Source organism: Anarrhichthys ocellatus, unplaced genomic scaffold, assembly GCF_004355925.1.
Source record: "Anarrhichthys ocellatus isolate YVR2014 unplaced genomic scaffold, GSC_Weel_1.0 scaffold51, whole genome shotgun sequence".
Lineage (NCBI taxonomy): Eukaryota > Metazoa > Chordata > Actinopteri > Perciformes > Anarhichadidae > Anarrhichthys > Anarrhichthys ocellatus.
The window spans coordinates 365,117-377,829 of NW_022280081.1; the positions used below are offsets into that span (position 1 = coordinate 365,117).

General features: G+C 46.4%; 1 protein-coding gene across 1 annotated transcript in view; it reads right to left on the reverse strand.

The window, feature by feature from the left end:
- Positions 1-672: 672 nt before the first annotated feature.
- The window catches only part of LOC116395884 (uncharacterized), a 53,583-nt gene continuing 41,542 nt past the window's right edge, over positions 673-12,713 (reverse strand). Inside the window, exons 11-12 of the mRNA XM_031870088.1 lie at positions 11,912-12,059; positions 673-2,975 (exon numbers count right to left, since the gene is read on the reverse strand). Of these exons, the coding sequence (XP_031725948.1) occupies positions 2,808-2,975; positions 11,912-12,059 (316 nt within the window). The 3' untranslated portion in view covers positions 673-2,807. The remainder of the gene's footprint in view (positions 2,976-11,911; positions 12,060-12,713) is intronic.

Here is a 12,713-nt window from a genome sequence, read left to right on the forward strand (position 1 = left end):
CTGAGCCTTTAAAAAAAATTTACTTTACATTTATTTTCGAGCTAAACATTAATTTTAGTATTCAGTACAAAGTGCCACAGTCAGAGAATGGAAGTTGGAAGATCCTGAAAGATGAACACGTTGTTGGTTTTAGTCTTCCACAAGATTTGTTGACGATAGGAAAAGTGTAGAGTAAGTGCAGACTTTTGAGGCTGCAGCACGTGGGCTGCATCTTAAATCTCTGAAAAAACATTTACGTTTTGGGTAATACAAAATTTGTTTCAGCAGCCTATTCGCATCTTACGCCACTTCTTTACGTCTATACATCTCACCCAAAATACGGCTGTTCCGCACATTCTTGCAGACCTGTAAATCTCCCGTTCAGAACCTGCAGCCAGAGAGAAATGGCTAATTAAAACATTCGACGTATAAAAGGGCTAAACGCGAGAACTTCCAGTCAATTATTTATACTTTTAAGGCTGCAATCTCCCCATTAACCTTCTCCAGCCTTATATTTAGTGCACGCGGCGGGTGAGCAGAGTTTAGGAGGGGGCTGTACCCCCCCCCCCCCGCCCCGCCCCGCCTGTAAACACTGCTCTGGGGGCTCTAATAGACAGCAGTCGAGGTTCCCGGTGGGAAGCCGCGCAGGGGGAGCGACAAACACCAATCCGGGCCTGCCTCGCTATCGCTCCGAGGCGACAGCTCCGGCTTGTTTTTCAGCCAGCGTCTGGGCTGCTGCTGTCGCCTCTCCCTCCCCCCTCTCCCCCCTCGCTCTCTCTCGCTCTCTCTCTTCCTCTCTCTGTGCGTCACAGCTAGGTCATGGCCGGACTCCAACAATGGCTCCGGTTTCTCGAGCCACATGCACGTGCGCAAACACACACACACACACGCGCGCGCACAGGCACACAAACACTGATCTGACAAATGATAGGGTGGCGAGGCGAGGCGAGCTAATAGCAGGCAGCGCGCCTGCCGACATGCCCGTGGGCCGCGGGGTGTTAAATTGTATCCAATTACGGCGCATGCGACGATATGAGAGAGGGGGGGGGGTGTAATAATTCTTCTTGCGTGACAGGGAGATTCGCTTATTTTTCCCGGGCTCTTTATGTGGAGACGGGCGCAGGGCTCGAGACGCTCGAGCTTCCGCGGAAGAGCCGCGTGGAGGGGGGAAAAGTCTAGCTTTTCTGGAGGACATGGCGCGCGTATTCCATTAATCAAAATCCAGTTAACCAGATTTGGAGACCCGGCGGGGGGGGGGGGGGGCAGCAGGGTCCGACCAATAATTAATATCCATTATTTAAGCAGCCCAGGTCTAAGAGGCGTCTTAAGCGCACGCGCACACACGCACACACACTCACTAACAGACACTTCGCAGGAGGCAGGGGAAGCTGCACGAGGGGGAATGAGGGATTGCATGAATGTGAAAATGAAATAAACACGCCCAGTCTCAGCTTTGTTATGAAATGTCTCTGCTGCTCATTTATTTGATGGGAGTGCACAGTCAAGTAAAATCAGCAACAGTGCCAAAAGAGGGGTAGGGGCATGGTGCACGTGAGCATATGTGTGTGTGTGATACAGTGGTGGGGGCTCTGTGAACTGCAAACGAAAGTTGCACTCTGGCGTTCACTGCCGCCCCGGCAGAAGAGCTCGGCAACTCAAGGGTAAAAAGGGGGTCAAGTGTCAGTTCATTAGTTCAACTTGTCAGAGGCAGCTGACAGGCGGCAGCTCGCGCCCCGACAGTGACGGAACCACCTCGACGTGTGTGAAAAAAACAACGGGCTGATGTGGAATATATAGCGACTCTATTATCCTGCCAATCACACCTCAGCTATATGCCCCCACCCGCTTCAGCGCCACGGACAAGGGCCACGAGGCAATGAACCGTCAGAGGCTGTTGCTTCGTCATCGTTTCCAAGAAGGCCCCGCGTGTCTGCGTCGACTAGTGAGATGTTTTTTTTTTAAGTTCATAGCTTCCATTGAATCTTCCTCGACTGTCTCCGTGAGAGCAGCAGGTTTTTGGACCAAACCTCACATTCCGGTCCGAGGCACGTACAAAAATAGAGCGTACACTATATATACATATGTACAGGTTGTTGATAAATACAGTGCAACAAACAAATGTAGTATTCCATAAAAAACAACAACAATACAAACAGTCTTTCAAAGTAATACTTGTGCGAAAAGTTGCAACAACAGTAATGTCATAAGATGAAACAAGGGAACACAGATACTGTCCGAGGAAGGAGAGACTGCTTTGGGACTAATTCGCCCCACCAAAGTCCTCTTCCTGTATTGCCACTGTACCCCCCACCCCCCCAAGAAAATTGATGCTTTCAACTTCTGACACACGAGGTCCTTTTAAAAGGCCCGTTTTTCACCCCCCGTAGAGAAGTGAAAAGGTAATTGCTGTGAATGCTAAACAAACACCTTGTTATGATTGCCTTTGAGCCATTCTTCATGTTTTCGTGGTATGCCAAAACGCTGCAGAATGCTGGAGTTGTTGTAGGACCTTTGGCTCTGCAGCAGACGCCTTTAACATCAGGAGGATCTTTAGAGCCGCTCCTCTCTCCTCATAGTGTTGCAGGGAGCTGCAGCTCTGCTCAGTATGTGTGTGTGTCTTTAGGATATTAAATAGTAAAGGATGGGGATTAATAATGGAACCTGACAGCTCATCTCCGCCTTCTATCTGCCCGACTGTCCCCCCAATCTTTTCCCTTCCACCCCCCCACACCTCTTGTTCCTCCCTCTCGGTTTCTAATCCGCTGCGTCTCTCTTCCTTCGGGCTTCCCTCCAGCTCTTTTCTCTCCCTCCCTCCCTCTCTCTCTCTCTCAGGGCCCTCTGTCTTTCAGGGTCATGTCAGGAGAGTAGAAGAGCACGTTGGTGTCATCGTCGTCGTCATCGCTGAGGTCGACCAGGTCAGCCTGTGTGTAGCGCACCGCCCCGGGGTGGTACTCTCCGATCCGAGTCCTGTCACACAGCCGCGACTGCAGAGCCAGCTGGAAAACAGGCACACACAAGCAGAGTTTGAAAACAAGACACGCTGTTTTGTACCGGAGTAAAGAGTGCGTTCACACAAAACCGGGTAATTTAGCCCCCCCCCCCCCCTTAGATCTGGCCATCCAGTCGCACTAAGCTGCCGTTTCACACACTCGAAGACGGTCTCCTGGGTTGATGCATGTGAAAACGACCGGCCGTTCACACATGCAGGAGGCGAGACAGGCTGCCGCTCACTTGTGAGCTGAACCTTTGAGTGACATCCTGGTGCTGCCGATTAAGACGCAAGAGATCAACCCGGAGAAGTCGAGAAAAGGTTCCACTTTATGCTGTAGTCGTCTGACACGCTTGTTTTTGACTCCCTCTGGAAACTGAAGCACAGTTGTTTTCATTTTCTACTCCACTCAACGACATGAAAGTACCGTACTTCAAACAAAATGGAGGAAAAGCGTGCTGTCACGGTCAATGGCACTCAATATGATGTAACTTCAGGGAACTATCGGGACTTGAATAAGAGGAAAAATTTGAACATGAACGGCTTTGTCGTGCACCAGTGGCCAATCAGAGCTCCAGTAATGATGTAATTCACATGCATGAGGGAAAAAAGGCTTGCAAGCCTCAGGCTCATGAGGGGGCCAGTATGCTCCGTCAGAACAGCGTATAGCCCGGGAGACCCCCCCCCCCACACACACACCCTTCTGACATCGTATTGGGGGGCACTGTGTCCCACCATTTATGCAACTTTTTGAAACAGACATCTACACCTCACTTTACGACCTCAGGTGAGAAATGAGCCAGAGTTTTAACTCCTCTCTCAAGCTATCTTTTTTTATTATTTACACAACAATTTCACTTCATGACTTACCATGAGAACAACCAAGTGCACCCCTGCAGCCCTTTTTGCAGAGAGATTCTGCAACTCTGCCATAAAGGAGACGCGCCATTATGTCGGCTTTGCTTTTTGACACTGAACCCACCAACGGCAGCATAATGTTCCCCCGGTGTGTGATTTAAGATAGCATGCTGGCATTAGGGACCGATCACACCGAGACGCCGCCCTAGAAACGCCTCGCCTGCAAAACCATTGTTTTCCTATGGCACGTTGCGCCTGGAGTGTGCTACGTTTTTCAGGCAGTTTTAGACACGCATAAAGTTTACATACATTTACCTTTTCAGTGCCAGACCATAGACTGTATATAAGAAGTGGACGTAGTCACCGTGACGTTTTGAACCCTCAAATTCGGCGATTTCGTCCTCGCCATCTTGGATTACGGCGGTCGCCGAGTTGTTGTTTTTTTGTAGCAACCAGTGAACGGAAGTGACCATATTTGGAATGCGGAGGAGTGACCTAGAGACGCTGTATACGGCTCTGGTAGCGTCAGCGACCTGTCAGTCACAGTAAGTCCGCCCTAAAGCATACTCTGCTTTATGGTCTGTTTGACTCTAAATGAACATCATGCTGTATTGAAGAAGACTTGAAACACAAATGTCCCGCCTTCACCAGGCGTGTGTGAAAGGTGCTTATTGATGAATTCCAGGAGAGACCGAGTCTGAAAATGTGCGCCGTCATCCTCGTATTTAATCAATATCGCCTCTACCCCCTCTTCATGACGGCCACTTTGTTACTCCGCCTTCGAGTGTGGCCATACGAAAAACACTTCCTACAAAGTGGTTCTCTTCTAGCATGACCCAACACTTGTGAGAGGAAAGAGAGAGTCTGCTACTTTGAGTTTGTGTATGTGTGAACTTGGCGTTATGGGGGGGTGGAGCATACTGATAACTTTAGGGTGATTTCCCACCTGTAGTCCAGTTCATTTGGTCTGGACCAAAGGGAAACACTAAACACTGTTGCATTTTAGTTCTGCTTGGGTTCCTGTTCACACTGACGTTTTACGAATGAACCAAGACGAGTTCACATGAAGTTGGGTGATTGGACAGTTCTGGTGATCGTCTTCCTGCATCATCAGGACTCTCAAGGGGAAATGACAGAAGTTCATGCAGCACTTTAATGCTTCTGATGAGGATATTTATATTTAGAGTCACAAAGACCTCACGTAGAAATAACTGATGATTAGCAGTATTGGTGTTATTAGACTGCAAATCGATCCGATGATGATGATGAATAATAACCAACAGGTAGAGACAACACTGTTCAAAAGCCCCTTCACATGCTCACAGATGACTGGTGTGAACGTCAGGGAGCGCACGGACACCAGGCGTCTGTACAGTAATGACTCAGGGCTGATGGCTGTGGGATCTCTGTCACACACTTGGACTTAATGGACAATAGACTTAATGAACTGACAAAGTACACAGAGTCGGATATAAGCACAGCTTTTAAACAGGGAAAATACCAGTGCTGACATGCACACCTGTTGATTTGCATAAATAGGTTTTGAAACTGCTGTCCGCCTCCTTAACAGGTGACTTTAATGACCCGCAAGGAAATCGCGAATTAATCGAGTTTGTTTGACAACAGGAACAGAATAATATCTGCACGAGAATAACCAAAGTGAATTTCTACTGTTTTCAAACACAGCAGGTGATCACAGAGAGTGAAAGAGGGCGGAATGTTGAAAGTAAAGAGTATCCAGGCTATCAACTACTCCTTAACACCAACGTATTATTTTACAATGATAAGTATATCTTACGATAAGTTACTCTGCATTTTTTGTGCGCTTTCCTGCGAACATGTGTCAATTTCCACTCGTTAAGCAGTCTTTTCAAAATTAACTTCCGTGGAGAGTGATCATCATACCTGCTAAGCATCGGCACAACAATTCATATATCTTACATAAAGTTACACATTTTTCGTGCGTTTTCCCAAGAAAGACAGCAACACGTGTCAATTTACCCTTGTTGCATGCATACGGTCTTTTCAAAATAAACCTCCGCCTTTACGGGAAACAGCACAGGTAGGTTTAGGCAACAATACTTCTTGGTTAGGTTGAGGAAAAGACCTCAGAATAAATGTACGTTGAGTGACTTCTCTTTTCACATGGGTCTCCTGGCTGAAAGATAAGTGTTTGTTGGACCCACCCACCTCCTGTCCCTCCCGCCCTGCGTGGGCTTTTGCGTTCTTAATATTTCCTTGTTCATGTTCACGATTCCGACGATAACATACAAAATGATTTCCGTGAATTACGGCGCATATTTTTCGTAAGGTATAGCTCGGAACGCTGGATGAGAACAGCCTGCCTGGTACACGACAGCTGTGAGGCACAGTGTGAATGTTTACTGGCCGAAAAAGGACCCCAAAGAAACGATCTTTACAAAAAACGACCTGCGGCGACATGTTGTTTACACACAACATTTTTTTTTTTTAATGAGCTGGCTCGGCGAGGACGTACTCTAAGACTGCAGCGACAGTGAGACCTGTGGGGATTGGGAGCAGCTTTTTCCTGCATGCATACACACACACAGATGAAGAAGACGACGGAGAAGAAGAAGTGAGCTCATTGCAGAGCTACAGGCGGTTCGAGCTGCATGGCTTGAATGCAGATCAATATCAGGGAAGGAAAAGAGTGGAAGAAGAGGGGGGGGGGTACACAGGTGGGAGGCAGACGCAACACAAAGGAGAGCGGCAGAAATAATGTAAGAGAGATAAATGCCAGAGATGCTGTAACAGGGTGAAGGGAACAGCAGAGGCATGGGAACACACACACATACAGTACAGAGAGATAGAGATAGCAGAGTCGAAGACTGCGAGGAAGAGAGGGGAAAAAACAACGGAGGACTAGAAAAGAGCGAGAGACACGAGGCAGAGAGACAGCATGCACACGAGACTCCAGAAATCTGGTTTTCACGGGTGATTAGGCGAGGTGAGCAATCAGAGGAGGTGAGTTTAGTTTAAGTTGTAGTTGCAGACTGCTGAGGGCTTTTTAGCACAGGAACAAGAAGGGGTGGGAGTCTTTGGTTTGATGTAGAGTTTCACAATTCAATACATAGCAAAGAGGCAGTATTGTTTGGACTCTTTCTCCAAACACTCACGTTTGCAGTCTGCTAAATCGTAGTTTGAAACATAAAGCAGTTAAGCGAAATGGTCCTAAAGAAGGTCACTGTCTGACCAAACAGAAAAAGCAGGCGTGTGGGAGTATAAAGCTTTTCTTTTTTTATTTGAAAAAAAGTTAGATTTTGACAAAATGCTGCATGTCTTCTGGCTGAATGACAATAAAGAGATGAAAACCAATGTGTATGCTCTTCTCTAGAAGCACAGGTCGGTCTATGTGTTTCGGGGTGCTCTGCTGTGCTTATTTTATCATTACATCTCAATCAGCAGAGAACACCCGGGTCATGGGCGGGGGGGGGGTTCTTTTGCCCTAACCAATCGGTCGTTCGTGATGTTTCCATTCCGCCAATGTCATTTTCAATTACCAGCTGAACCGTTCACTGGACGTATATCACAACATAAAAAATGACAGGGATATAGGTTATTCTGTAAGAATTTACAGGAGTATGTACAGCTACGTCGCCCTAATTCTTATTCCCATTTTAAATCCCATTTTTAATCCCGTATACAAAACTCTGGCTGGTCGACTGTTTCTCCAACCGCAGGTTAACAGTTGTTAGATGGCAGCTCATCTCCGCCTTCTTGTTCACGCCAAACCTGTTTGAGTCACTGAACACATACATATTTGGCTACACGCGCAGGTCTTAAAATGAAATAGAATAGAAATATCAAATTAACTCCATAGACTAGACCAAGGGACAAACAACTGCGACCCCCACTTCCCCCGCCCTCACTGAGTTCGGCTACAACATGAGCCTTCGTTTTTTAGCCTGCATTTGTTTACATTTAGGAAAATTGGCAACATTAAAGGCACAATGGTTATAAATTGTAGACACAACAGTCAAAGTTAGCCCCTCCTCTTCCGCTTAACGAGGGTTACGGTGCTCGCCAACACCGTTTACGCAGCTTCCTCTTGGATGCGTGTTCACGATCTGGCACTCGATCGTAAGATCGATCGATCGCAAAATGAAAATAAAAGAGAAAACCCAATACAGACACCGCCACACACTTCTAGTGGGACACTAATCTCTACAAACAGGTTGATCTGTTCGTACACGCCGTCCCTCAACTCCAACCCAAACCTCGCATGTCAAGTTGCTAATCGCGCTGTAAAAACCGAGAAGCCTGCAAAAAAATGAAATCTTGGCGCGGATATCTGCTGGCTGCACCAGAACCCCAGAAATAAAGCCCCGATGTCAGACTGATAGCTGGTGGGTTCAGAGATTGTTGGGTCATAAATGATGATTGAGATGGATTATTTTTGTATGAGTCTATAGCTAGTTTTCAAAGAAAATCCTACTCTTACCTTTAAAAGTATTTGCCAAATAAGCTATTTGTAGTGTTTGTTTGCAATGGACACACAGAAAACTACAAACAAAATGAATCAACTAAATATTATAAACTAAATAAACTATAACCAGAACACCTTGAGACTAAAGAGAACTCTCAGGCAAGTTCTGGAGCTACTGGAGCGTCTTTTTCTGTCATTTCTAAGCAGATTTATGGATTCAACTTCCCATCGGTTGCAGAACGCCGGCATGCACCCGTCCCTTTCACCTCATGCAGTATCTTTGCCTCACGTCTCTCCCTCAGTGCCTCCCTTTCAACTCTCACATGCCCTGTACGGGATCACAACAACTTAAAGTGGTGCAGTGTGTGTCGGTTGACCGGCTCATAGTTCGTTAGCTCACTGCTGTAAGTCTTTGAGTTTTGGCACACAAAGCATTCACAAAATACTTCACCTTATTCTTGTAAATACTAGTATTTAAACTATTAAATCCAAAATGCTTGTCGGCATTTCACGATGCCCTAAATTCACAGTTTCTCCCTTTTCAGTTATCCCAATATAGCGGGGAGAAACACACGCTATTAACGACGTGAAGTAAGAATCAGAATCACAGAAGAAAAGGATTCTGATTAAAAGGAACAAAAAATGGATTTTGTCTCTTATTTCTCACGCTGTTGTCACATCAGGAGGGAATCCTTTAATGGTGAGTACGATGAGGACGGACCGTCAACTCATTTAACGTACACAAGGCATACGAGCAGTGTATTAAGACCCAAGCCGATCCCTTTAAACGCATGTAAATGCACCGCAGGCAAACAGCAGGAGAGACGGAGAGAGGCAGACAGCCAGTGAGTGAGCTGGAGGAGGCAGGCTTAGGAAGGGTGGGTGGTATCTGGTACCAAAGTGCAGATTTGTTGCGTTGAGGGAGGAATGCTTTGACGCTGTTCCCCCCCCTCCCCCCTCCCTTCTCTCTCTCTCACCCCTCCTCTCCTCCGCCAATCTCGCACCTGATGTGTGGGGGCTGCTGGGAGCCGCATGCCAAGATGAATAACAACCGGCTGTTAGTCACGATAGAGCACGAACACGCGCGCGCCGCCCGTCTCTCTCGCTCTCTCTCTGTCGTCGTCTTCTTTCTCGCCTTCTCTCTCTCTCTCTCTCTGACACACACACACAAATAGCATTTTCTCTGTGATTTACAAACACATTGAGATTCCACTTCACTCCTCTGTCTCCTCGTGTGTGTGTCTCTCTCCCCCCCCGACTCGCCACAGTGCAACATTGACATTTGGGTTGAAGGTCATACCACACATTCTTCCATGTTGCGCTCGTGACCCGTTATCAGCGTGGTTGGTGAAACTGAGTAGGTGACAATACGTGTGTGTGTCCGCGTGAACTAAGGCCACGGGGACTTTTTTTTTCTCTTTGTGGTTCAATATCAGCTGTGGCTCATATCCGCAGATGCTGCCTGTGTTTGTGGATTGAGACAAATCTGTGGAGAATTGTATTGATTGTGGTGTTTATTGAAATGCAAAAAAAAAGGCCTTCATTACATTTTCCTAAAAGACTTAAGGATGTGTAATTTCACTCTTTAAATAAGGGGATTTTGGTATCAGACCCGACAGTTATTCCCTGTGTAGGTGATTCGTGAACACCTGTGACGGATGGTAGCAGACAACTTGGAAAGTTTAGTACGCTAATTACAAACTCTGAAGCGAGGAACTGGGAAGATGTTGAAATTAGAGTGAGTTTTTGTGGGGTTAGCACATCGGTTAACTTCAATTTATATGAGTATAAAGGTTGCTTGGCCTCTTTCTTCTAAGATAGTGATCATGAAATACAAATGGTTTGATCTACATGTATTCTAAATATATCAAGTTTCCGACCACATATAGAACTACGGTTAACCATCTGTGGGGCATTTTTGCTTGGCAAATTTCTACTGCTTATCAAGTGTGTTGCCTATTCATGTTCAGTCAATCGACTGACTCCATGTTTTGGCCGTTCATCAGTATGAAATTGTTGCAGCTACTACTGACACCACCGGTTGCTGGTTAGTGCAGCGCCACCAGGAGTTCCGGAGTGGTATATACTGTGCAGAGCGAGGAGGAACACACAGCCCTCGTTTGTTTTTTTTTTGCCGACGACAGATGGACAGATGGTAATATGATGGAATCTGTGGCATCGCTGATAGGAATGCAACGGATCATAAATCTCACGGATCAGGTTGTATCACAGTTGTGAGTCAGGGATCCGATCCGATCATAAGAAAAAGGGGAACAAATATAATTTTCAGAGATGCCCCGATTATGTTTTTGTGCTGCCGATACCAATTGCAGATTGCTGATGATCCATATTGGCCGATACAGATCATTAATCTTGTGTATAGCAGCTGGTCTACAAGGCTCCAGACTATTGTTCCCTAAAATCATTTCAACCGCTCCGATTGGTGTAAATCATCTGAAATTCAAAATGTTAGCCTTTTACTTCGTTATAATCACCTATAGGTGTTATTTACATTGGAACAGATAGAAGATTACAATTTTCATTGATGTAAAAAATCTTGGAATTAGCAATTTCAATGATGTATCACAAACTGCTAAGAGCTAGGGCTCCCGTCGATTTAAAAAACATACGAATCACAGGTTTGGTCAGTTACATCGCTAATTGGTGGCTGCATCTATATATTAAAGTTATTGCCCTTTAGCTAGCAATGTGGCTCTAGATATTCATATCTGCAGATGATGAATCCCAATGACTCCGGATTACCTGGGCTTCCTTGTAGCGCCCCCGTGAGGCGTGAACGATTGGCTAGATTGCCATTCAATTTAATACCGATATACATGGGGACAGGTACCCAGAGGATGAAGCCTTGTGACTTTTGCAAACCCCTGACTTTTCCCCTGGCGCCACCTTGAGGCTGGCCTTTTGGTTTTGACTAAAGTGACTCGACAACTATTGGATGGATCGCCAGCAAATGTGGCAGACATTCATATCTCTCTCAGGTTGGATTGTAATAACGTCGGTGTTCTCTGACTTTTTAGCATCACCATCAATTCTGATTTATGATCAAATACTTGCAGAACTAATGACATTCCCATCAGTCTCAGCTGTACTTTGTGTTTAGTGCTAATTAGCCATTTTCCATCTGAGATAAGTGTGTTAGCTTGCTAACTAAGATGGAAAATTAGCTGATCATTATACCTGCTAAGCATCAGCACGTTAGCAATGTCCTTGTGCAACGTATCCCCGTTCGTATATCTTACATAAAGTTCATCCTTATTTTCCATGCGTTTTTCCCAAGAAAGACAGCAACACGTGTCAATTTCCGCTTGTTACATGTGTATGGTCATTTCAGAATAAACCTCCGCCTTCACAGGAAACAATTCAGCTAGGTTTAGGCAACAAAACAACTTCATTAGGTTTAGGAAAAGATCGTTGTTCGGGTTAAAATAACTACGGACATATCTCACATATCATCAACACATATCTCCATAATGTAAATGGAAGTGTTACGGAAAAGTAACCAGGTCCGAAAAATTACTTGGTGACGTATTCAGACGTCAATCAATAAGTGAAATTCCAAACACATTCACAGAGTGTTCCGCATGTCTGGACGGGCAAGTGTGTTTCAGCTGCTGTACCTGCATGCCAGTGAGGCTCAGTAGGCTCCACCAATCCCTATCCAGGCCGAAGACAAACGCGTTGGCCAGGCCGTGGAGCGGTGCCGACAGGACGTGCAACAGGGTGAGCGGGAAGGACGGATCCTGTGGGTAGAAGGCATTATGGAGCCTGGTAGAGGGGGGAAGAGAGAGACAGAAGCATCATTCATAGAGTTCATCCATAAAACAGTTGTAAGTAAAGAGACAACCTGCGTGAGAGCTTCACAGGTGAGGATGGAGTAATTGATGGAGAAGTCAGAACGAGCAGAAAGGCAGCAACGGCAAAAAAAAGAAAGAGAAAAAAAACACGGGGAAAGACGGCGAGCGAGATGTTGATCGACAGAATGCCAGAGAAGAGGGAGGAAGAGAGGGAGAGGACAAGTGAGTGACAGACTGAGGGACAGGGTGAGAACGGGGAGGTAATGATGGCGAGCGGCAAAGGCAGGAAAAGAGAGGGGGAGAGAGAGAGATGGAGAGGGAAAAGGGGAGGGCGAAAGAGCGGGCGAGCTTTATATCAGCGTTTAAGAGCCCATTAGGCAGCGTGAGACGGCCGGGCTGACACATTCTTGGCTGCCACCTCGACAGCACGCAGCACTTTACAAGGACAGGGAGAAGTGTAGCGCTCAACTCCCCTTCCTCTGCTTCTCTCTCTCTCATCTCAGCTTCCTGCTTTTCCTGACCACAATTTTTCGTCGTTCCATCCACTCCTTTTTTATTCCGTGCACGTCTCCCCCCCAACACACACACACACACACACACACACACACACACACACACACACACA